The 27,018-nt window shown below is 47.8% G+C and overlaps 1 protein-coding gene across 1 annotated transcript in view; it reads right to left on the bottom strand.

Moving 5' to 3' along the window:
- sox5 (SRY-box transcription factor 5) overlaps positions 1–27,018 on the bottom strand; it is a gene marked incomplete at both ends in the record, with an annotated part of 66,796 nt that overhangs the window by 15,997 nt on the left and 23,781 nt on the right. The window contains 5 exons of the mRNA XM_079183685.1: positions 6,778–6,872; positions 9,753–9,879; positions 18,244–18,312; positions 19,699–19,871; positions 24,701–24,787. Of these exons, the coding sequence (XP_079039811.1) occupies positions 6,778–6,872; positions 9,753–9,879; positions 18,244–18,312; positions 19,699–19,871; positions 24,701–24,787 (551 nt within the window). The remainder of the gene's footprint in view (positions 1–6,777; positions 6,873–9,752; positions 9,880–18,243; positions 18,313–19,698; positions 19,872–24,700; positions 24,788–27,018) is intronic.

The raw sequence follows: 27,018 nt of genomic DNA, 5'->3' as shown, positions 1-27,018 counted from the left end.
TGAGACGCCGTTTTGTTTTCTCAGAATTGTTATTCCGTCCTCTGAAGAGCAACAGAACGGGTTGTTTAGCGAGAAGTAACTGATGTGTTGTTGTTTTTTTTCTGAATAGTTATAATTGTTAGCATTTATTTCTGGTGGAAGATTTTCCTGGAAGAGGACCATCCTTTTTTTTTTTTTTTTCTTTTTTTTTTAGTTTAACTTCCGTCCTTCTGTTGGTGCTTGGCTGCCGGCCACCGGCGTCAAACAAAGGCTGGTTTATGCAAATGGACAAGGAAGAGATGCTGTCACTGCTCCCTCTCTCTCTCTCTCTCTCCCTCTGTCTGTTTGAACCTCTCTCTATCTCTCTTGACAGCCACATTAGCTCCTCTGCTATCTTAAATAAAGACATTTTATCTCTTTTTATACAAACAAGAAAAAAAACAACAACGGGACATTCAAACTGGCAGCGCTCACACTGCACACAAAGAAGTACTTTTTTTTGGAAGAAACTCATATTTGAATTTGAAATAATCTCCGCCTGACTGTCACTCACTTGTGGCAACAACACTATTCACTTTCCTGGGAAAAAGCAGCATGTTTTCAGTTAGGATTCTCTACCTTCTCTAGCTTTTGTTGAATTACGAAAAACTTTTAATTTAATTCTTAAATAAGATGACGGCCACTTCCTAAAAGATGAATCGTATTCTGAATTTAAATCTAAATAGGATGTGACTTCATCCCTGACAAACACTTGTCGGAGACTTTACATTGAAGAAATGTTGAATTTCATAGTTTATGGTTACTAAGAAAAGAAGAAAATAATAAGTTCTGTAGTCTTCTCAAAAAGATTTCCACTAAATATCACACTGTAGAGTTTTATCGCATTCCTTTGGTGCATTTTCTCTCGTGTTGGAAAGCAGCCCGTGCTCCAGAGTGTCAGCATCTGCCGCTGTTACGGACACCGAGGAGAGAAACGGTAATTGAGGTGCATACAGTGGACGGGGTGAGCTGCTGCTGCTGCTGCTGCTGATGTGGCAATCAGCGGGAGATCGGTCATGCTCTGGCGAGCTACGTGAGCGCGGCGCGGAGGGCCAGCGCGCTCAGATCAGATCAGCCTCCGCTCGCTCATTTCTCTACAATTAGCTGCACTGTGGCTCCTGGAAGAGAGAGTGAGGGTGGGGGGGGGGGGGTGCAGCCGAGCATGAACGCCCCTCAACCCCCCTCCGCTCCCTACCAGCCAAACCCCCTAGCGAGTAGACCACAGGCGGGGTGTGTGTGTGTGTGTGTGTGTGTGTGTATATGTGTGTCCTGCCATATTCGGACCAGTGGTTCAAAGGCCTCTTTATTTGCGGGGTGAATTGAGTTCCATTACAAGGCCAGCTCCCGTCACTCAAAGCCTGCTCAATGGGTCGGCGAGCAATGGCACACACACACACACACACACACACACACACACACACACACACACACACACACACACACACACACACACACACACATACGGTACAGAGGGCAGAGGCACTGTGGAGCGCGCCCAGAGCGTCGCCACAACGACATCCATGTCAACAAACAGGAAGTGACAGCGCAAAGCCCCCTGGGGTGACCGGAGGAGCAAACACACACACACACACACACACACACACACACACACACACACACACACACACACACACACACACACACACACACACACGAAGCAACACAATGAGTGAGGGGTGGGGGAATGCAACCGTAGATGCAGGATGAGACTAAGGAATTTGAAATGTCACTCACTGGCTGTGTGTGTGTGTGTGTGTGTTCCTCACTCTTTCTGCTCCTAATCCCCTAATATGAGACAAACATATCTGCATGTGTTTGTGTGTCTGTGCACACGAGCATGTCTAGTGGTCAGCGTGTGCTTGTCACATGACACCCCACCGTGTGTGTGTGTGTGTGTGTGTGTGTGTGTGTGTGTGCGTAAACATGTGCAAGCCTGAGCTCTATTGACAAGAGGTGAAAAGGTGATGTGTGACTATTGGTGCTCCTCTCAGTGAAAACATGAGGCTGACTGTTTGGTATTAGTGCTATTGACAGTGTGTGTCCATTCTCTCTGTCGCATTGTTTTTCCTGTGATCTTAGTCGGGGTGGATCTGTGTGTGTGTGTGTGTGTGTGTGTGTGACTTGGTCAATAATCTGCAGCTTTAGTCAGATTACCAGCCCGCCTGTTCTTTGTTGTGAGAGTTAGCGGCGCTTCAGAGCAGTCTGAGCTCTATTGTTTACATGGACACCGAGGACTATTGTATGGATCTCAATGGATTCTTGTCCGTCTGTCTGTCTCACTTCCTGTCCCACCGATCGTGTTTTTTTCAGTCGCAGCGTGTTTTTGGTGCTGAAAGACCAAAAAACATAAAAGAAAAAAAAAGCAGCCAGTGAGTCAGAGCCGTTGGACCCAAACCCCGTCTTAACGACTGCCGCTTCGATTTCCTCTCGTAGTTGTGATTGAACTCAGCAATAAATAAAATAAAACAACCCGGAGAGAAAGATGAATAGAGTGGTAAAGTGTAAATAAAATGATTACCTTGCTTATAGATATACGGCACAGCCTCAAGGGCAAACACTAACTCAACAAAAAGAGTGTTTGGGTTATTTATTTTCTTGGTGCCAGCTTTAGACAGTTGAAATTAACGTTGAAACAGAAACGAGAAAGTCAGTTTTCACTTTATATTTGCTGATAGCGAAGAGTTATTACTTCAATATTGCACTGAAAATGTTTTGTGTTCGGCATTTCATCCCAATTTGGAGACAAAATAGGTAAAAGTGAATAGACTTCTACAGCAACAACCTGGACGTATTTATACATTTACATTTCCTCTGCTCATTATGTGTTTGGAAGTGGTATAGTCACCTATCTGCGCTGCCTATTGATTACACATTGATCCCACGCTGTTATCACAAAATGGCATTTCCTTGCAACTCCGAGAAGCCTTTAAGGCCAAGAAGGAGATACCAACACCGAAGCAATTCTCACATCTGAGAAAATGCTTTGCTGCGCTCTTTCTCTCCTCCAGATAAGGTTCGGTGGGGAAACGAGTTGCTCGATTGATTTCTCATTTACCTTCTGTCATCTGTCCCCGTCTGTCCCCCCCCTCTCCCTCCCCCCCTTACAGCCTGTCCGTTGTTCGTCCGTCCGTCTCTCCGGTGTACAGCGCGGTAATCCAGGACAATATGTTCCAACATCTGCCTCTCCATATGATGCCTGACCCGCGCCATTGACCCTCTTTATACTACACACACACACACACACACACACATTTAATCTCTCACACACATCCACACTTCTCTCCTCCATTTACCTCCATCCGTCTCTCTGTTTATCCTTCTAACCGATCATCCTTCTAAATACCTCTCTGGCACCTCCGCCTTTTCACCTTTACCACTGATCTCTCTCTCTCTCTTGCCAGGATGAGTGCATTTTTCTGTCTGTCCTTCTCAGTCCATTTGTGGATGATATCACTGATATCAAGGGTCAACAGGGAGCCAGATTAACATGCTCTCATGCACAATGTCACACTCATCCCCCAGATTAAGATGCTAAATGCCATCCTTGTACACTCCAAAGCCTCCATTGCCTTGAAAACCGTCTGTGAGAGATTCGGCGTTAAGCTCCCATTGACTGTAAGAGCTACTCTGTTGATTTCTATGGAGGGCGTTTTACGCTTAGAGAGAGCTTGAACTCATTGAGAGATTAATACATATATTTTCTAAGAACTGCACTTAAATCAAAGCCGTGCTGTTGAGCGTTTTGATCTAAATCTCTTTTCTTTCTATGTATAGTTTCTGGAGAGTCGGGCACCAAGAGGGACTGAGATGTGGATTCTGCAGAGTGGGTTTGGCGTGATAGCGGTTATACGTTCAGTACGTAAATCATAAGATCCGTTTAGACGTATATCAAACTACAAATATGGCTGCTCTTGTTGTTGACTGTGATGTCATCAGGGTTAATCCAGGATGGGCACGGAGACAAGAAATTGAGGTCAAGGAGTTTAAAGACACGGGCAGGCCTCACTTATATAGGATGTAAACTATAACTATGGCTATTGTGTAGCATCATGGGAAATGTAGGATTCCTTGTTAATGGGGTTTGAGCAATAAATTGAGACTAAAAGTTAAAATATCTCAGGCTCTGCTGCTTTTGATTTTTTTTCATCTATCTATCTCCCTCAACTTCATACACACAACATATAAAGAACTAAATTGTTGGAGTGCAACTTTTATCCCTTTTGTCCAGTTTATCCTCAAAGGAAGTAAAAATACAAATGAATTACCAATTTGGCAAGCAGTTGAGAGAGAGACCGTGACTTACGGCTAATAATATTGTCATAATTGAAAGACTTAATGGCCATTTGTGGTCAGCAGCAAGGTACCCAGTGGAGCTTTAACATTGTACTACGTCAGTGGTGTGTAAGACGTGTGTACAATACGGGCTGCCTGCATCAGCACCGTTGTAGCAGTGAGTCTATTGAAGCTTGTTGAAAGTACTGAGGCACCATCGGTTATGAGCTGAACCAGATTATGTTCTGTCCTCTCACTGCCTGAGATAAGAAACACACTGTCACATGTGTGTTGCATACCACTAAAAAAAGCAATATTTTGACATTTCCTTTCTTACTTTTCTCTTTTGTGGACTCATAAAACAAAAATAAAGAATATATTGGATTTAAACTATAACTATGGCTGGTTTATGTAGTTATTGAAAAGTCAACATTAGGTTCAAACAAGTAATCACACTACACTGTTACGCCTGCGTGTGTGTGTGTGTGTGTGTGTGTGTGTGTGTGTGTGTGTGTCTAGTTGAAGTTGAAGTTTCCCTGAATGCAGCTGGGAAGTTCATTGTGTACTCTGCCTGAAAATCTTTCATTTTCTACCTCTGTAAGTGTGTGTGTGTGTGTGTGTGTGTGTGTCTCGGCTAAGTGGGTTCACTTGTGTCCTCTCCGCCAAACCACTGTGTTGCCGTGGCGACCCGAGGCCCGAGCTAACTGTCATGTCTCGTCTCCGCGACAGAAACACCTCCTTATCAAATGAGGGCGCAGAGACGATCCCAAAGGAAATCCATCCACATTGAGACATCTGTACTTGTGTTAGCCCGGACAAATCCGCTCCTTTCTGACAAGCCTTAATCTCACTGTGTGTGTGTGTTTGTGTGTGTGTGTTTGTCTGAGAGGATTGTAAGAAAGAAATCTGCTAGTGAGATGGTTTTTTTTGCACTTGTTGTGTCCTCTCGCCCCTCCCCGCCGGAAAAAGAAAAAAAAAAGAAAAATCCAATTGCAAGGTGGACAAAGCTTTTCAACTGGAGATTGAGTGTGTCTGCACGCAGTCGAACATATGGACGGCTAGATTGAAGCAGTGATAACAGCGCAGAGGACATTATTCTCAGGCTAAACACACAAATGTGCTCACACACACACACACACACACACACAAGCGCGAGTAATAATGAAATCAGTGACGACAGCGGGGTCCGTTCTCCATGATAGAGTTACACAGCTCTTCTGTTCTCCCTGCAGTGTCTGGCATATGGGGCAGTGCATTTGGCTGACAGGTGCAAATGTATCGCACACCCTCTGCCCGACCTTTAACACACGTGTTCCCATCATTCCCCTTGAATTGAACAGTAAGTGAAAAAGATGCGCGGGAAGAGAAAAATGTGTGTCGTCAATGCAGCTGTTTTCTGTGTGCGTCATATTTTATGACGATGCGTGTCAAGGAGACACGAGGGCCAAGTGCAGCAGCCTGTGCAGAGGCCGAGCCCGGCACTGGAGGTTAATGTGCTTTACAAAAAAAAAAAGGGGGGGGGTGCCCGCGCAAGCTCTTAACCCCTGGGAGAGTAGGGCCCCAAAGCCCACATGGATCTGAGATGAAGTATGTGAGGTCTAGTCGCGTGTTTGTCTGCGAGAGAGTGGGTGTACGAGCTCTGACCCGGTGGGGTCAGGATCGCCAAGCGATAGGCCGTTTATTGTAAATATGCAGACAGGAAAAGGACCGAAGTCAGACTTGTCCTCCTCATGAGCGGGATAACAGATGTTGACTCACTTTGTTTTCACTGTTTCACCTCTCTGTGGGTTTGTCTCTCCCTGTCATCTCTCTCTGTGCTTTCTTGCTTTTTTCCCCTGTTCTAACTCCAAATTTATGACATAATGGCTGGAAAAAAAACAAGCAGACCACTTCCTCGAACTCGTGATGTATAAAGGGGCCGACCGCTTTGCTCAATATGCTTCGTATGCTCTATGTCAACGAATGCTTTTTCCCCCACTTGTTGGATTGAGATGTATTATTTGTACTTTGTACTAACATGATGTGTCAAAACGTAATCATTGCGATCGTGACGATAACTTTGAAGTTCAAATGCACGAAGAGGAGCCTGAGTGCTTTTAAAAGAGATTGAAAGCTCCTCAGCATCAGCCACACATTAGCTCCGACAGTCCATCTGAATACTGCCGGACGAAGCCGAGGGCTGAGGTTACACTTGTCAGTTCTGTGTGATTTTTGAGCTCCGATCACGAAGACCACGTTTGTATGGGATCACGTCACTGTCCACGCTGAAAGTGACAGCTTTGCACCCCCCCGTGGCTGTGTTTGTGGTCTTGTATAGCTCAGTGTGGGGGGTGTGAACACTGTCGGGGGATTTATTCCCAATTGGACCACCCAAGTGAAGAGGAAAACAAGTTTTTAGTCGGCGATATTGAAAGACTCCTGGTTGTGGTTGTCATTTACTGGATGATTCTGGTCCCTAAATCTGGTTCCGAGAGGCTGCAGTCTTACCTGGAGCTGCAGGGGTCCCAGGCCGGGCGTGGCAGCAGCGGCGGCGGCGGCGGCAGCCATCGTTGTGGGGATGAGCTGCAGAGGGTAGGGGTCACCTGAGGTAAAGCAGACAAAAATCACGTCATGTCAGCGATGGTTTTTGGTGCACGTTTACACACTAGCATCCGCTTCTTTCATCCATTTATCATCTCCTTCTTCCCGTAGCATCCCTCTCTTCTCTCACCCTTTTCTCCACTCACTTCCTCAGTCTATCTCCCCCTCCCTTTTCCCCTCATCCTCTTGTTTTCCTCCTCCCTCTCATCCCACCTTTGTCCCCCTCCCCTCCCCTCACACCACCTGAGTCCCTCTCTGCAGCTGTTAAAGCCGTCCTTTGTGTGTGCTGCCGGTAGGGCCTTAATGAAAAGCCTGATTGTGTGTCGTCCTCCTTAATACCCCCTGACAAAGAGCAGCGAGGTGAGGGGATTCTGATAAAGCTGGCCCCAGCTCCGTAATTAAGAGCCGCCACTGCCGATTGCTGCTCTTTCTTCTCTCTCTCTCTCCCCCTCATCTCAACTGTCTGTTCTCCTGCTTTGTTGGGAGAGGGAGCTGCTCTCAGTCTCTCTCTTGCCCCGTTTCAGCCTGTCTCTCTTCTCGTGTCCTTCTTGTTGTCATCTTTCTCTCTTCACAAGTTACTCTCCACCCTAACCCCCCCCCCCCCCCCCCCCCCCCCCTCCCTCTCCCCTCACCGTCAGGATTGATAAATCAAGATATAGATGAACGAACAGGGCGGAGGAGATGACAGGAGTGCAGGGAGAAAAAGACAGAGAACAGGACGAGTGGGGTTTATTAGTGACCAGGTGCAGATAGGCCGCGCTGTAATTACTGAGAGAGAGAGAGAGAGAGAGAGACTGGAGGGAGAGAAAGGTCAGGGATGCGGGGAGGAGGAGACGTAGGGTGAGGAATACTGACTGAAACCCGCCTGTTGTCGGCTCTGATTTACATTCGGACATGCCCACGAACCAAAACACAGTACACGGAGGTCAGGCTTTTATACTGGCATCATATCGAGGACACTCTATTCTTCGCGGAGAAAAACTTGGGAATGCTCTCAGGGCTTGACCTTGCATTGCTGACCTGAACCTTCAGCGCAGCGGCCAGCATCTTGTCCGTATCGGGACCTTCTGTTGTGCATGTGCCCATGTAAATGTGTGTGTGTGTGTGTGTGATTGGCTTATGCCAAGACTTTCCTTCAGACATATTTTCCCATATAACTCTGTTCTTAAAAAAAAAAAAGAAAGCGAAGCTGAGACATTCTTTTCTCCAGGGGAGAGGGAGGGCAGGAGGGATTAAAGAATTATTTCAGGACTGTGTATTCTAGGGGATGGCTCTTTTCTCCTCGCTCCCTAGACAAACATGAGCTGGATGGATATTTATGCTCCTCCTGGGGGTCGCTGTAACAAAAGCGAGAAGGACGGAGGAAAGCAAATATGTTGCTCTTGGCTTGGGGACAGCGACCTCGGCGGACGGGGATGAAATTTCTCACAAACAGACGGAAGAGAGACACGGATCGGGGGAAGTGAGAGGCACCGATATTCCTCTGGTGCCAATTTGAGCACAATTTAGCATTTCTTAAATTCTTAAAGGGAAATGCCACAGATTTAAAACATTAGGTTTGGAAATAAGAGTAAAAATAGCTTAGAATTTATCCTTTTAAAGTTAATTATCAACATGTCACACCTGAAAATGCAGTGCTCTTTAGAGCTAACTGAATAATAAATATGTATAATAGATTATAAAAAGTGAAACAGTTATCTTTAGCATGTGCCACCAGCTTGGCCGGTAGAAACGTCGCGCGACTGCTCAACAAGTGTTGAACGAGTGCACAGAAATCCACGACGTGCGGCCGAAATCTATTCACATCTTCAAAGCGATGAAGCGCTGTGAGAATATGTCGGAGCACAATGCTACACATGTCTTATTTAGAGCCGCAGCACCGAACTGCATCGACTCGCGACAACTTCGAAAGTTGCCAGAGAGTTTTCTCAGGGGCGGCTCAGCCTGGCGCAGAGTGCCAGTCCGGTTGGAGCTGGCGGAGGCAGTGAAAAGACAAGCCCACCACTTGACGGGGTATTTACGTGGGCAGTGGGCGTGGGTGAAGATGGCACTAATTAAAATGGAATGGACTTGTTTGGGAAGCTGTGAAACTCTAAGGGAGTTGGGGAGGGAGGGGAGGGGGGGGGGGCCTGAGCGTGCACAGGCTTGTGTGCACGCTCGCATATCTGTGCCTAAGTAATTTTTTTTGTGTGTGTTTGCGATATCACAAAGCATTCTCTGGCTGCCTGGACGTTTGTGTGTGTGTGTGTGTGTGTGTGTGTGTTACTGTGTGTGGGCTGTCTTGGAAACGTATTCTGGCTGCTTCCCGTGTTAATGTGAGGAGAACCTGGGGCAGGTCACATTACCACCCCCCATCCCCACCCCCTCTGCTAACCCCCCCATCGTTCATTTATTCCCAGCATCCCCTGGCAAGCACCCACCCCCCCTCTCTCTCCCTCTCTCTCTCTCTCTCTCTCTCTCTCTCTCTCTCTCTCTCTATCATGGTAAACAACACATTGCCACACAGCCGGAGCGTGATAGCCAAAAAAAAAAAAAAAAAAACATGTACTGCAGGACGCTTGTATTTTGTTGCTTTTATACATCAAAAAATAGACAAGACAAAAGGATGGAGCCAAAAGGACTGAGCGAGAGAGGGAGAGAGAGAGAGAGACTGAGAGTGTAAACAGGAAGGGTGTATTTGGACTGGTTTTTCTATTAAGAGAGAGATGTTGTTGTAGGGGCGAGCTCGTCTTTTTGGGAAACAGTCCGACTCCTTGTGTGGGAAAAAAACGGTCAAGCTCTACCTTTGCTTGGTGAAAAGCGGTGGGAACATCGCACATAAGAAGTACTTTTTACACTGAAAGTTGCACCTATTCATGTCTGCGCGCGTGGACGTTACTCACTGCAGCCAGGCTTGTAGTTGAAGCCAGGGGGCATGAGGAAGCCCTGCTGGGCCGCCGCCGCCGCCAGAGTCCGCTGGTCCGGAGGAAAGACGGGAATCATCAGCGGAGGGAGTTGGCCCTGGACCTGCTGATGATGAGGAGGGAGACAGGGGGTGGGGGGGGGGAGGAAGGGGAGAAAAGGAATGTGGATGGAGGAAAAGAGGAGAAAGAAGGGGGGGGGGGAGAGAAACATGATTACCTTCTGCATCTCTTTCAGTGCCCATGCTATAAATAGAGCTGTGTATCTTAGAACAGTACCATAGAATCATCTGAATCATACCATAATAATTTCTGAGAATCATATGCATTCAGGCTCATATACATACATTCATGTAGTACATCACACGCACAGACCGTAAACACTCTGTCTTGTAGATTCAAAGACAAAAAGCAAGTCATGAGAACAGTTCACTCAACTCGCACAACAGCTGGCCTTTTCCTTTTTACTTGGAAGATGATGTTCTCTCCTTTCTCCCCACATCAACCCCCTCAACAACACACACACACACACACACACACACACACACACACACACACACACACACACACACACACACACACACACACACACACACACACACACACACACACACACACACACACACACACACACAAAATCACACAGACACAACCCTTTCTGCGCGCCCGTCGGCAAAGCGCCATACGACTTCACAAGGTTTCCAGGATTTTAAAAGGAGAAGCAGAAAAAAGCTCCTCCGATGGGTGGCTTTGGCAAGGACGACAGGAGAGAGAGAGAGAGAAGGAGAGAGAGAGAGACAGAAAGAGAGAGAAGTAGGAGACAGATGGTTGCACTGAACAGCGTTCTGCCAAAAACAACGCACAAAGACTCGCGTGTGACGGACTGACTGACAGTTTGAGAGGAACGATGGGAGAAGACGAGGAGAGGAAGTGAGGAGGGAGAGAGTGGAGAGAAGGTGAGCTGAGGAGGGAAATAAGGAATCGAGCTGTAAAGCTAAAGTGTAACGCCGGTAGGATGTAGAAACCACAGATCTGAGTGGAGGGAAGGAGCTCAGGCCAAATTCTGTGAAAATATTAAGCTATTTTCCAAAAATGATGATACAAGAGAAGCAATGCGCAACATTTTGGATGCAACAAGATCAGATACCCAGTAAGTCTTTAGCCGTACAAGCACATCCTGTCATTTATGTTACTTTCCTTAAATATCTTGAAGCAAACAATGTGGTGTTTTCATTCGGTTCATCGGTTAGAAGCAGAACAAGAGGCAGGTCCTGCTATTTAGTCGCTTATCTCTACGCATCAGTAACAGTTACAGGTGCAAACAGGTGCACAGGAACTTAGCTTAGACAAAAGAGTTTGTGCGTGCACACCTGTGATGTCTTTGAGGAGATTTGGAAATCTTCTCCGGAGCCACAGAAGACGACATTCAACTGTTATCAAAGGCTGACTGATCATCCACATGATGGGTCAACTAAACTGCATGTGTCGAAAAAATTGGCGCCCCTTTAAATCAAATCCCCGATTGGGTCTTTAGGCCTTTGACCTGTATTCCTGGTTGCAAAGCACTTTGCCCCCTCTTTCCAACTCCTTCTTCTCCTGCCTCTCCTATTTTTGCCAGGAGGGCAGGGAGGTAATGGCGGAATAAGATAATGGGCAGGTAAAAGCTGTTTGATGTGGGAAAATTGATCTGGAACGATGGAAATGGCTGCACAATCACAAGGCTGAGGTGGAATCAGGCAATATCCCAGTGATATGGACACTTGAAGTGCTTGAGACAGGTAAATAGAGAGAGAGCGGCTGTCTCTCAGTGCCAACAGCGCTCCCAGCTTCCCCTGCCTGTGTGTGTGTGTGTGTGTATACTCAATTTTCCCTGGGCGTATGCATGCTTGTGTACTATAAGTACCTATCTGTGTGTGTGTGTGCGCCTCCTCCTCCTCCTGCTCCTGTGTGTCGGCATGCGGCAGCCAGCAGCACTGTAATCAAACTATCACAGCGCAGGGGAATACAGCTCTCTTCAAGCGACTCCTGTTTCCCCCCTTACACCAAAAACAATAATTACTCCACCATTTTGGTTAAGCATAAACCGCCGCGCCGCGCGATCAGAAGGGAGAGGCGCTCCAGCGCGACGCTCGGACAGGACCCCCGCGGGGACGAATCACAGGCAGAACAGTTCCGCTTTGCCTTTCAGGCCTAATTGGACATATGCTGGAGTGGAGCTGGCTAGCAACACTGTAATGTACCGTAGGGAGGAGAGGGGGGGAGAGGAGAGGAGACGAGGGGAGAGGAGAGGAGAGGAGAGGAGGGGAGAGGAGAGGAGGGGAGAGGAGAGGAGAGGAGAGGAGGGGAGAGGAGAGGAGAGGAGAGGAGAGGAGAGGAGGGGAGAGGAGAGGAGAGGAGAGGAGGGGAGAGAAGAGGAGAGGAGAGGAGAGGAGAGGAGGGGAGAGGAGAGGAGGGGAGAGGAGATAAGTCTGTGGCAGCTGTAATACATACATACTGTGCATAGACACACTGGCACATATACTGTATTACGTCTGTCTGTGTGTGAGTGCAGATGGCTTTCCTTTCTGTCATCACAAATAAAAATGAAGATTTTCCGCGTCCTCTCCTCTATATCTGCCTCTTTTTTCTGTCTCCTAACAATCTCCGGCTTCAAAAGAAAGATATTAATCAGCCTACGGAACTGTTGCGCAATACATGTAAGTCTCCACAACGGGATAAGAAGATCAAGCAACAGAGAAGAAGAGAGAGACAGACACAAAAGAAGAAGAAGAAGAAGAAGAGGAGAATGGTTTATGGAGGATCATTCCCTCCCATATGGTGCTGTTATAATAGTTGAGTTGGATATATGTGTAACAGCTGTTGAGCTGATGAGCGGCCCCGCGTAGCCTACCATGGTCACTGGCACGCACAGACACACACACACACACTGACCTCTAAACGGTAATACACTCACATATGAGGCAGAAAACATGGGTCAGAGCAAGTTGAGCGTAACAGTGAGAAACAGGGGACTCTAAAAAAACTGTGTGTGTGTGTGTGTAGGGCTGAGGGGGGTTTGTCCACTCGCTGATCATGTGATATTGGAGAGTCCCCCTCACGCATTCCTTTTCCATTTACATTCCTTGACCATCTACAAAAAATGACTTCATCTGATATTTCTCCTCATATTGGACATAGAATAATGCAAAACCTCAAAGTGGATGGTGAGCTCTGTGCGTTAGCCTCGTGATCACGGAGCAAACTTTAAAAAACCCAGGGGAAGAAAGGAGAGGGAGAGAGCTCTCCCACATTAGAGAATGAGAATCAGAGACAAAGGGAATGCCGTGACAGAAGGAAGGAGAAGCCTGTGAGGGAAAGTGAGGGCGAGAGAACCAGAGACGGAGGAAAGTGCGAGCGAGGCCGGATCTATCAGAAAATCTCCAGATTCCAGATAAAGGAGAAAAGGCACATCTGAAACAGCAGGCGCTTTGGGGAATAACGCACTCGTCAGCTCCTCTTTCACATCAGGCCCAAAGCGAACATGAAAACCCACAACACACGCAGACCAAACATCACACTGACGCTACTGTGGGCTGCCGACTTGGAGGATGAGGAGCTCTGCTTTTTTTATCTGCAAAAACCCTCCAGATCCAAAAAAAGAAACCTGAAACAAACAAAACTTATCTGAAAAAAAAAACTAATCCTCTAATCAGCGATAACTAAATGCAAAACAAAGGAAAAGGAATCACACGTGTGTATATACATATATATGACGTTTTTTTTGAGAACTTTCACAGGGGAAAAGAGGACAGACAGAAAGAGAGAAGTTGACGATTCACCCTGGCGAGAGAACTTCTCAGGAAATAAACAGCAGACAGAGCGAACAGAATGAACGGGAGAGGGAGAAAGAGCGCGAGGAGGAGAGGAGGAGAGGGGAGCAAGAGTTGGATAATTGGCAGCGAGTCGAGGCTGCGTTCACCACGCGCCAGGCGGCACAGCTTGAACTTAAAGCGCCGCTGCGGCATAATGAAGATGTGGCCGCTAATTAACATATGGGGGTGCGAAACAGGTTGGTTGGCACGCGGCGCGCTAAAAACTCCAAGGTAAAGTTATTATTGGGGAGTAATTAGCTCTATGAAGTTAATGCGTCGAACAATAGCTGCCAGCGCCGCACAATATGGCTCGCATCTGAGCGTGTGCGGGGAAAAGAAATAGCCCCCGCTAAAGTGCGAGTCCCACAGCTAAAATCTGTTGGCGACCATATGCTCGGGCAATTAATGCAAGACCTGGATGACCTATTGCTAAAGAAGGGACGTGCGAGCGACAGAACCAATAATTAATTTGGAGAGAGAGAGAGAGAGACGGAGAGAGAGAAAGGGATAGCTGGCTTTTAACATTAGCCCATTAACTTTCTATGGACAGGGGCTGTTAGAGGCCAGCCTGCTGTCAATGTAGGGGCATGGTTCATGTCCCACAGGCACTGCAATGGCTGCACACACACACACACACACACACACACACACACACACACACACACACATACACACACACAGACACACACACACACCTGTGAGTGCATTAGAGAGGAGGCATGCGAGGGAGGGCGGGTCTCTGTGGGAATGGATGCTCGGTTGTGGTCCAGTTTATGAGCGTGCGCGGGTGTGTGCGCGTGTGTGCGTGTGCGCATCGACACATGAAGTGCGTAAAGGAAAACACAAATTACACTGGTTGCGGTGTAATGGGAGTGATTAAACAATTACACAGGCAATTGGGTTAGCCGCTCCTATGCACAGAGTACAGAGGTGCTGGTGTGTCGTGTGTGGAAATGAATGAAAAGCTTTTTAGGGTTCTTTGCTTTTGTTTTTTGTCCTCCCGCAAAATGAAAAATATTGAGGGACAGAGGCCCGCGCTCGTGACCGCGTCAGGTACAACACTCGGAGTGTGTGTGCGTTTAAGTTAGCAATGTGGGTTAGTCTTAATGGAGAGCTTGTTAGCCGCTGTCGCCGGCGCGTCTGGCCTCTCTTAAACTAGTCAAAGCATCAGGTGGCTTTACTCGTGTTCTGATCACTTCTTCTCCGTCTGCGCTCGCTGTCTCCCCACCTACAGCAACGGTGGCGCTTGATGAGATGAAAGACAGCCCGCGGAGACACACACTTGACCGTGTGTGTGTGTTTTGGTGGAGTGAGTTTTGATTCATCAGGCAGGACACACTGTTGTGCGCTCTTTCCCTTCTGTTTTAATATACATCTTGAGCGTGCGCGCTTGCCTCTATTCTATGAACATGTGCGCGTGTTCTCAAGGTAAGCCCCGAAGCCGCTCGGCAGGTGAGCTGCTTTCATCCCCGTCGCGCTTCCCCCGCGCGGCGGCGACGGTCCTCCCCGGCAACACCGTGGGGGAGCCTCGGAGACAAGTTGTTTAATTAGAACGAGAGAAGACGAGGGGCAGAGTAAAGGGAAGTTGGAGGAAATGTGCTCACCCCTTCGAGCTTAACAAGAAGGCCCCTAGCAGGGGGTAAGGGTGTGTGTGTGTGTGTGTGTGTGCACACATGTTCTTGTTTCTTTAGAGAGCAAATTGTGTTCTACCCTTTTCCCTGTCCAGGTTGGGTTTAGGTTTAAGATTGAAATTTGGATTAGATTGATTGGGTTTAAGGATAATTTAGGCTCAGGACTTGGATTAAGGGTTTAGTCAGACTAAAGGTTAATTAAATTCAGCTAAAGAACACATGGAGGGTTAAACTAGTATTAGGTAAAGCAGAATAAAAGCTCCCTCAAAAAGGTAAATGCTGAATGTGTAACGGTGACTGTGTGTGTGTGTGTGTGTGTGGGGGGAATGAAATGAATGAATCATAATTGATGCTAATCATGAATAATTCCAGGTAGAATTAATTAGTCAGAGCGATAAAGTAGCCAATCGCTGACTTGTAGACACTAATGACTGGTGTGTGTGTGTGTGTGTGTGTGTGCCGTTCACACGGTGTGTCATTAGCTTGTGTCGCTGCGATGCCTGCCTCTGTAAATGAACTCGCTTGTTTGTCAGCTCGCACCACATTCAGCTCGCGCCGCTGGCCTAAATGGCGGACGCTAACACGCATATCGCTAGCTTGATTTGGGCTTCGGGGTGAGAAAAAGAAAAGAAAATAGGAAACCGGACGCGGGGACAATAAATAATTTGTCCTCCTTTCATGAGGGATGTGTGTCACTCTCCTCTCTTTTTCATGAGCTTGATTATTCGTTTCATTTCATCACCTCTTCCAAGTGGACGGTTGAAAGCATTCTTCACAGGCCTTTGGGGGGGTTTGGGTCTAACAAAGCCAAGGACGCAGACACACAAACACAAATACACACACACACACACACATATACACACACAGAAGAAGGGACAGCTGAACTCAGCCTCGTTAGGGGGAAATGCAATCACAAGGGGCTTATCATACAGACACAAACACACACAGACACACACACGTACGCACACACACACACACACACACACACACACTGAACCTGGTGCCCTCTCTCTGGCAGGCCATTGTATTGTGGGGATTGTGCGGACAATCTCTTCATGAATGATTAAGCAGTGTATTTCTCGACCAAGTCTTTGATGATCGAGCGTGTGTTTGATCATCAGTGGCGAGTGAGCGGCGCTCTCTGTGACTACTTGCGATACGCGGGCCATGGAAGGCGTATATAATATTTTTTTGGTACGTTCGTCTGTGTTTTGCGTGCACTTTGATGTGTGCGATATACGGGAACGAGTGTGTGTGTGTGTGTGTGCCCGTTTTTTGGCGCTCCCGTGACGAGCCCCCTGTTGATTGCGTCCCTCTCTTAACGAGGGCTGCCTACAGCTGCCCCTGCTTGTGAGAAACTATTGTTGGGCCCCGCTCAATGGAGAGACGCTTGTTTGGGAAAAGGTTGCAAAGTCATGGGAAAAGAGCGCTTTGTCTCGGCGGGGTCGCGAGGGAGTGAATCATGAGCGGACGTGTTTATAGCTTGACACACACAGCTGCGGCCGGACGCGCACGCGCCCCGTATGCACAGACGAAGAAGCGGACGCCCGAGAACGCACAGAGTAATCCTCAGAAACAAACTTCTTCTTCTTTTCTCTTTTTGTCAGCGAGACAAAAAACGCGAACAATTCAGAATTTAACTCGCACAAAAGCAAATAAACACAGCTGCTTTACACAGAATGGTGGACACACGTCCCAAACGCATGCTATCACAAGGTCTCTTATCACACAAACTGTGTATGGCTAAACTCTTGGGGGGGAAAGGGAATGTGTGTGTGTGTGTGTGTGTTCCCTCTTGGACAGGGTGTCTCTTTATGATACAAAGCCCGGCTTTCTCAGCTCAAAATTCAGTGTCATCTGCTTTTACAAAGGCCTGGGCTATTCGTTCCAAGCCACCTGGACCAACATAGAGGCTCCAGTGTAGCACCCAAAAGGACAATACCTCCATTTTCAAGTGTTACATATATACCCACCCATTTTCTCTGAAGCGTGAGACAGAGATTCACATTCAAAAGGGACTTTTCAGTTGATTTGCAGATTGTTTTATTTCTATACTGGCTACAATCTACCATTATTAGATTTGTGTAACATATTGATCATGACAAAGACTATCCAAATGAGAAATCAACCACGTTTGCATTTCCTCGTATATCCTGGAGAAAGGACTTCCTCCTGTAGATGTCATATGATTGACAGAAATCAAAGTGAAACATAGTCCTAGTAACCCAGACCCAACCTCGGACCCGAGTCAAGTCAGATTTAAATACTATTCAGTATAATTGGGCTCAGGAAGAGTCCCCATTCTAAGGTCTCGGATCTGTGTCTGAATGTGTCTAATACCCAAGTGCACTCGCTGTGAGCTCTTCTGTTTTGAACTTCTTCTCGACCCCTTCCTGGCTGATTCACTGACTTAGTTGTCTAGTTTGAGTTTGTAAATTGTTGCCGTTACTTAACCCGAGCCGATCTACGGCTCTGCCTTGTGAAAAGACCTTCACAGCCACTCAAAGACACAATAGAATAAACATGAAAAACATGTAAAAACATGTACTTCACTGCCAGTTTGACGTGCAAACTTTGAATTTACTGACGAAACACACTGTACTAGTATTATACTTTACAAGCAGACTGACCACCTTCAAGTGATTACAAAAGGTTGTGTGTGTGTGTGTGTGTGTGTGTTTGTGTGTGTGTTAGAGGAGGAGGGGCACATATAAGTCACCGCTGATTCAGGCCCACCAAAACGCTGATGGCTGAGCAAAGAAAAGCTGCAACAATCACAATCACAAAATTGCCTTTGTGGGCCATGCAGACGCACATCAGGACACATCAAGCAGACACTGTGAAAGATACATACACATGACTACATACGTGGATGGACACACACACACACACGCACGCACACACACACACACACACACACACACACACACACACACACACACACACACACACACACACACACACACACACACACACATTAACTGGCCTCACCTGGATTTGTTGCTGCAGGAGGTTGATTTTGTGTTGCTGCTGCAGAAGCTGCTGCTGTTGCCGGGCAATCTGAGGACGGAGAACACATTATTAGAATGTATATGCAGTATGTTTGTGTGGAAGTGTTTTGGTGTGTGTGTGTGTGTGTGTGTGTTTTAGTGCGTGTGCGGGGCCTGTGGGAGATGCGACACATCTGCAGGTCTCTGAGGCCCCAGTTGCACGACAGAGGGTCGATGCCCTGCTATGAAATATTAAAGAGCACCATCTCATCTGGACTCAGCTCACAGCCAAGTGGACAACAGGGTCACACCAACACACTTACTGACATGGACATCTTTTAAATTCTCTGTATGAGTCACATTTATTTTCACTTCGACACAATTATGTTCACCGTTGCTTGTAAAGTCCTTTTTTTACTCCGTTCTGGAGCGTTTTGCATCCATTCTTACTTGTTCTCCAACAATTCTATGATGAACAATGAACTTCCGCACAGAAACTCTCCAGAGTGGAATGGAAGCACAAGAACACAGTATCCACACACAGCACATCCACATACAGCCAGAAACGGTGCACACTGGTGCGGATGCAGCCAAGGGGCGCTGTAAGGCATTGTGTTTGTCACAGGTGATTTGTCCTTACCGCTGTGTTTCTGCACGTGTGTGTGTGTGTGTGCGAGAGTGTGTTCTCTTTGTAAAACCAAGCTCTCCAGAAGCTAAAAAGCACAACAAAGAGGGAAACCCTTCTCTATGCAAATACCTGGCAGACTCTCGCCTGGGAGCTTGGAGAGTGTGTGTGTGCGTGCGTGCGTGTGTGTAAGCGCGTGTGTGAATGTCTGCGCTACATCCGCTCCAACACTACATACCCTCAGCTTATTCCTGTGCAGTGTCCCTGTGTTCAAGCTGCCAAAGGCGCATGTCTCTGGCTGTGTGAACACCATACAGTATAAGGTGTGTGTGTGTGTGAGGGAGAGAGAGAGAGTATAGTACAGGAAAATCCTGTGTGATTTGTTTCCACACCTTTGAGCCCTCCTTTAAAAATCAGTGGGAAGATCTGTGATGGCCATTTGTGATGTTTAAGTGTGTATGTGCATTTGTGTGTCTACACACTTGTATACCTTCCAAATATACAATTCAAAATCAGCATCAAATCATATGCTTTTGTTGACCGTTTGCTGACTTGAAACAACAGGGTTTTTTGTGTGTCATTACTGTGAGGTAAGATACATAATTATAAAGAAGAAACCCATGAAGCTCTAAAAATATGGCGCATCACCCAAAGAATCAAGATATCTGAAGATCTGACAAGAAGATGAGCGATGCAACAAAACGCTTCTCTTGTGACCTAAAGCCATACTAAATGACCTGTCAGGGTGGATTGGCTCTGCGGCCGTAGACGTACAGCGCCCAGCATTTTCCCCGTCACACGCAGTGCGCCCCCCCCTCCGTGTGCACGTACCTGGTCCTGCTGCTGCTTGGCCAGCTCCATCTGCTGCCTCTGCTTCTCCATCTGCGAGGCGGCCAGCTTCTTCTGCTCCTCGTGGGCCGCCAGGAGCTGCTCCCTCAGGCTGCTCAACTGGCCGATCATGCCCATGAGCTGGCGCTCCTTCTCCGCCAGGCTGTCTGCGGTACCTACGGGGTGAGAGAGGGCGGTCAAAGGTGAGAGGGGAGCACTTTGAAGAAAAGTGCAAGACTCGGTTGAGGTGACGCTATGAAACTCCTTTCATCATTTAAGAGGTTGGTTTTTAGGGCATTTTTAAGTCTTCATTAGTGCACAGTTAGTTATCAGCAATTACAAGTTCTTGTATGAAGACATAAATATAAAGCGTGGAGGCAACAGGAGCTGTAATGTCATGGCGTGTTCTTCTTCTTCTTCTTTGAGCAATTTTCATGGTTATCCGGAGGCCAGAAAGGATCGCAGGGGTGGGGTCAGAGGTCAGAGGCATGAAGGGGAGGAACGGAGGAAGAAGGAACAACAAAGCGGTGTAAAGCTCTCCATGGCTTGTTGGTCAACCTAATATATGGCTGTTTAGGGGCTTTGGACGGTGAGGGGGGGGTCGTTGGCGGAAGGTATGTTTAGCGAGGTGCGTATGTGCGCTGCAGAGTTCTAAAACCAGATGTTGACTTATTTTCCTGGGCACAGAAGGCCAGAAGTGATTACTCAAGACAAATCCATCACTGCCTTTATTGCTTTGCTGAAATAAAGAAAATAAATCTGGCTGGGGAAACACTTGTAACCGGGCAAAATGTGGTGGCAAAACCAATGTCAGACTAGAGCCAGATTATTGTGTTCAACAAACAAAATACATCTTACGCCAGGTTGGAAAATCTACACTTCGTGCAAGAAAAAAAAACTTTCAGCAAAATCTAAATTGATTTGACTGGCGCTGAATTGGGGGTAAATATGGAGATCGGTCCACATTTGTGACTGTGTGTGTGTGTGTGTGTGTGTGTGGGAAAGAGAGAGGGAAAAAAAAGAGAAGGCGAGTGTGTCTGGTCTGTGTTTACCCTGCAGTCAGCCAACCTCCTGCTCACATTTAGCATGGCCTGACCTTTGACCTCTCAGATCCTGACATACCAGCTCCATTACACACACACACAGACACACACACACACACTTCCACACACACAGACACACTTCCACACAAGGCCTAAATCATTCAACAGGATGTAGTTAGAAAGAGGCACACTGAGGCACAATCAGTACGAGTGTGTGCGCCCATGTCTGGTCATATGTACCAATGTTTGCCTACATGCCTTTGTTGTGTGTGTGTGTGTGTGTGTGTGTGTGTGTGTGTGTGTAGGTGTGTGCGTGCACAGGGTGTACGTGCATGTGTGGGATAGCACAATCCCCCATTGTTCTTCAGCTGCTACCTTTAACAGGGCCACATTCCTGCGCCAGTCAAACCAGATGAGGAAGAGAGGGTTAGGGTGAGGAGAGAAAGAGGGGGAAGCGGGGGAGGAAAAGAAAGAGAAACACAACGGGGGGGATGAGAGGGGGGGGGGGAGTCGGGAGAGAGGACGAGGAAACCCCCGGCTGCTGACCTGCCCTTTGACCGCTCGGGAAGGTGAGAGCCATCCATTTGTCCTCCCTGTTGGTATCCGCCGCCTCACGCCACCCCCACCACCCCCACCACCCCCACCACGCACCCACCCGCCTCCCTCACTTCCCCCCCGAACTCCATCCATCCGCCAACAATGAACAATAAAGGCAACTGTCGGGAGCACTGGCCGCTGGAAAAATAAACACGCCGCTGTCCTAACTCACAGACCCACCTTTGTAGAGCCAGAAATCTGTGTGTGTGTGCGTGTGCGTGTGTGTGTGTGTATAGCCAAAGCTGACCAAGACAAGAAAGAGCCTTGTGTTAAAAACGTTAGCCTGTTCAAATGGGGGGGGGGGGGGGGGGGCAAACGGGTGGGGAGAAAAGGGGCAAGGGGGAGAAAAAAAAGGATAAGGGGGGGGTTGCAAAGGTGAAACGATGGATCAAAGGAGGCTTTCTTGTAGGGAGTTCTTGTTGGGGTTAACCCCCCCCCGTTTACGCACACACACACACACGCACAAATGCAAACACAGTAAAATATCTGTGCAAAACAGTGTGTACGCTGAAGTGGAAGGACATTCCTTTAAGCAGCAGCCGGGACAGTTAGGTGTGTGAAAAACGGAGACAAGCCGCCTATTCTTCTTCTACAAGCTGCTCTCAATCCCCCTCTCAGCTGTGGATCTTTCATCAGTAAACCAGAGTATTTGCAGAGGAAGACGAAACCCAAGAAAACAACACGCTGCCTAACTGAGACGAGATTTAAGAAACTCTCCTTCGAGGATACGAGACGCCTCGTCTCTTTTCCCTTCTCTCTCTCCCTCTCCCATTCAGACTTTCAGTATTTCTGCAGCCGTCCCATAAATCAGCTCGCGGCGGCTTGTTTCCTCAGCTGCTGCGAGGCAGGCAGGCGGATCGATAACTGGTTTCCTCCATCGGTTTACACACATTCCTCCCCACGGCCCAGGCTTACCTACGAACCTGCCGAACGTCAACTCGGCCTTTTTCTTGTTCCTCGCGCACACACACACACACACACACACACACACTCTCGGGCATGGCGTAATTAAGCAATTTGTAACAGTGTAATACTTGTCACCGTGTTCGCGGGGCTAATTAATGACCCCGGCTGTAATGATAACACTCCCCCACCCCCCACCCCCCACCCCCCGCCTGCCTGCCCCGGTAAGGCGGGAGAAGTGGGGATGAGGGGGAAGGGAAGGAGGAGATGGATAAGACACAGACGTGATGGTGGGGGAGTGAAGAGGGTGAGGGAAAGATATGAGAGTCAAGAGAGAAGAAGGGGAGAGACGCAGTCTGGAAGTAGAGTATATTTACATGTCATGATAACGCTGTTACTGTAAATAATCACATTTACATTAAGGTAATCAAATTAAGGCTTGATTTTAAGCACTTACGTGGTTTGAAGTAACCTGATTTTCAGTAACTCAAGTTCACTTGATTTGTTTGACTACAGACAGCATCTTACTCGGGGAGGGGGGGGGGGTATTGGAGGTTATGAATTTACCTTTACCCTCTTAAATCTTAAATTTACTAGCATCCAAGCTTTATTCAAACCTAAATTACTCTTAACTTTTCCAAAGATACCAGATATTCTGGGCAAAAGGTTTGAGGAAACGTGTATAAAATGATGTAAAAGACATCCGTTATATTTCAGTTTGATGGAATTAAGAGTCTCAGGGCTTTGGTTTAAATATTTCCCCCCAGTGTGACATCGTTGAGCTTTAATGAAGTGCTGAACACAAGCCGATGCTGTACATGAAACTGTCGTACAGTGAGTAAAGAAACGCGAGGGGCAATTCAAAAGGCAAATCAGGAGTTTAAGAGATGAGTCTTTCCTGTCACTCTGTAAGCTGCAGATCTGATGTTAATGACACTATACTGTGGGGACATTTATTCTAGTGCTATGTGTTCCATACTGTGTGTGTGTGTGTGTGTGTGTGTGTACAGTATATGTGTGTTTGGCTAAGTGAACCGCATGGGGCCTTTTACCAATAAGGCAGACAGAGCAGGAGGCGATGGCTCAAAATCACTTTGTTCCCCCACAAAAAGCTCTTCAATGGTATTCGATGGGGAAATGAAAGCAGCACGCACACATAACCACACTCTCTCTCTCACACACTTACACACACACACACACACACACACACACACACACACACACACACAAACCGATGTACGAACACTTTCCATATATATATATATATTTTGTTCCACAATAACTGCGACAAGTACACATTCGCCCTCAAAGACACACTTTGTTATGTAAGCTCTGTCTAAGACACACACACACACACACACACACACAGACTCAACTGTTCATGCACTTCCACTGTACACACACACACACACACACACACACACACACACACACACACACACACACACACACACACACACACACACACACACACTCACACACACATACTCCTGATATTGCTCCCCAGCTGTCGGTGTGTGGTGCGCCACACGGGACGCCCCTACACAGAAATGTCAGCGCGGCAGGGAGCTGGGAAAAGGGGGTTTGATCAATGGAGCCCCCCCCCCCCCCCCCTCGACGGCCCCGGCGCTCCGCGAGGCTCTTTGATTACATATTGCTTTGCTTCCTAATGAAGCTCAATTACTGGAGGAGAACGGCGAATTTGCCCTGGAGTTACAGGGAATAATAGCCAGTTTCCTTCTGCGTCTCTCCGGCTGACTCTTGCTCCGGCGTATTCGCGGCGCAGCTCTCTCTCCGTTTCCCTTCCTGCCCTCTCTGTCTGTCTCGCCCTCCGATGCTCAGTGGGGTCGGAGCGGATAGGATGGGTGATTAACGCCGGGATTAACGCAGAGCTGGTGGACTAGTATGGCTTCGGTTCAGTTCAGGGCAGATCAGATCGTTTGATTTCCGTGTAGCTGAATTTAGTCGACGTCAGTTCAGTTTAACCATGAACCTATGGCAGTGCTGTCACTCGCTTTAATCATAGGTTTATAGCCTAGTTACTCCACGTCTTACTGAGGCATGCCGTTTACTCTTATTTTCATTTCAACGGTCCAGGTTTTCCCATCATGCTCGGTGTAAACAGGAAGTGTAATGTCGCCATGGAGTCAGTGAGCTGTGAGCTTCACCTGACCCCTGTTTGTTTGTTTTGTTTTCAGCCTGCTGTATATCAGTTTGCATTTTTGGTGACTCTGCACCACGAACAGTCACGTTGCATTAGCTGCTAGCAGTTCTGCACTGTAACTGCCTAGATCCTTTTTGATTAAGCGGCAAAATAAGCATTTTTTATAGGCATTGCTCAGTAGATTTACAGATTTCTTTATCCTCAATGGACATCGGAGGTGCATTTTATTAAGTTCAAAGGGGTTAATTGAATTCCGCTCACTTAAGTTTAGTTCTGTCATTATTTAGTTTTACCATACCTTTAATTTCTCCGATGTGCCCTGAGCCCATGGCCAAAAGTTTATCCTTCCAGTCCTTTGACAACAGCCTCTCAATGCTGGGGGCCTCTGTTTAGGGGGGAGGGGGGGGGGAGGGGGTGTGGAAGGGGTGGGCAGAGGAAAGAGAGAGAGAGAGGGATTCAGTTGGCTGGCCAACATGACAATAAAGCTCATTTAAAGTCCATTTGCTGTAATAAAGGCAGCGGCAGCTCAGCCTAATGGCCGCATCAGCAGGAGAGAGAGAGGGAGCGAGAGAGGGAGAGGAAGGTGGAGAGAGCGGGAGAGAGAAGCTGATAATCGAAAGAGAGAGGAAATCTGAAGAACAAAAACAAGTGAGCAAAAGGGAAAGAGCGAGAGAGGCAGCGCAAGATAAAGAGAGAGAGAGACAAGTGGCGAGAAAGAGAGAGGCTTTTTCCCTCTCACCTGCTGCTAGAGAATCATTAGCCCTGTGGGCCCTGAGACAAAGAGGGCCTTAATGCACCCGCCACAATGGACACATTATCAGCTAGCGCTTTGTTTTCAACACACACTCCACAGACCCTTACACACACACACACACACACAAACCCCTGCACAAACACACGCATGTGCACACAGGATCACTAATTACAATCCTAACTATGGTCACACTCACACATGGACGTGCGAGCGCGCACACACACACAGGCTCAGTGGGGGAAATGGAAATGTCACACGAGAGAGCATACGCATGCTGAGACTCACGTGTGCACATATATGCGCTAATAGCGATTGCGCGCGCGCACATGCGTGTGCGCATAGAGAGATGCAACCATCAAGCCAGTCACCCTGTTGACTGTTATTGACATGAACAAAGGGGAGCGAGTGAAATGATCAGACAAAGGCAGACTGAAAGTGTGAAGCAAGAGGGTGAGTGTGAGAGAGAGAGAGAGAGAGGGTGAGAGAGAGAGTACTCTATTTACTGGGAGCCATCTGCACTTGGGATGCGAGGCCTTGCTAAGGAAGGAGGTTTTACACTCTGAGTGGGGAGATTAACCCTATCAGCCAACGCAAACACACGCCTGAATGTGCAAACACCCCTCAAAACACAGAGACACTCACACACGCACACTCGAATGAGCCCACACTGTATATATATATATATATGGTTGCGCTGGCAACTTGCTGATGGCGGGAGAAAAGTTTGTTTGTTGCCCCGGATTATTTATTTATTTTTCTCTCTCCATAATGACATGACTGATTCACGAATAAAAGTCTTAATCTCACTGGTTTGAGACAGCTTGCCTGCACCGACACACGCTAATGCTTCACACAGTGAGAGAGAGAGAGAGAGAGAGAGAGAGAGAGACAGAGATGTCCGGCGTGTTGAGCTGAACAGCTTAGCACTTTTCCTCCACTAAGTGAGACGAGAACGCACACGCACACACACACACACACACTCACGCTGCCGCCACACTCGACAACAAATCAAAGCACTCTTTTACCCAACATCCAAACACCAAAAAAAAAAGCGCAGCTTTGCCCAAACTTCCTCCTTTCTTTCCTCTTCATCCCTTCTATTTTTTTTTTCCTCCCCCCTGTCTGCGATGCAGTGAACGCGGCGAGATGAGGATGAGCAGCCACCTGGAGATTTTCAGGATTTAAAATGACACACAAACAAGGACGCACGCGAGAGAGAGAGAGAGAGAGAGAGAGAGAGCGGAGACATACGAGCTCTGCTCAGACACCCGCGAAGCGCTGCAGCGTGTCCTACATACTGTACCTCAGTGTGTGTGTGTGTGTGTGTGCCTGCAGCTTCCCCAGAGGCCTGAATCAGGACCTTTTCATCTGGCTTCAAGACAAGAGCAACTCATGCTCCGTTGATTACAAGGGGCACACATTAACAAACACACACACGCACACGTGGAACGGAAGATCAATGGTGAACTTCAAGATGTCCACCTCTCGGGCTTTCCATTTCTCAGCCCTCCCTCTTCGCCTTTTCCGACTCCCTCCACCGTCCTTGGACTCTGACTGGTCTTGTCCTACCGCTGCCACTCGGCCAGTTAGCCAGTTTTCTTCAGCTTTTGTTTTCCCGATGTGCCCGAGTGGTTTGTGTTTCAGGGAAAGGGTTAGCGGGAGGAGGAGGAGGACTGAGGAGGAATCTGTTGCAAAAACAGGGAGGACGGAGAGAAACATGCGTAGGGAGGAAGAGAGAGTGTGCTCCTGTGCGCCCCCCCCTCTTTCCCTCCCCCTTCTACTGACAGCTGTCTCACCATCACCCCAACAGGTGCTATTAGCCCCTGGCGCTCCCTCTCTCTCCCCCTCTCTGTATGTCTCTC

The sequence above is a fragment of the Pholis gunnellus genome (assembly GCF_910591455.1).
Source record: "Pholis gunnellus genome assembly, chromosome: 22".
NCBI classification, from domain to species: domain Eukaryota; kingdom Metazoa; phylum Chordata; class Actinopteri; order Perciformes; family Pholidae; genus Pholis; species Pholis gunnellus.
Note: the sequence above shows the minus strand (reverse complement) of the source record. Positions and strands in the feature narration are given on the sequence as shown.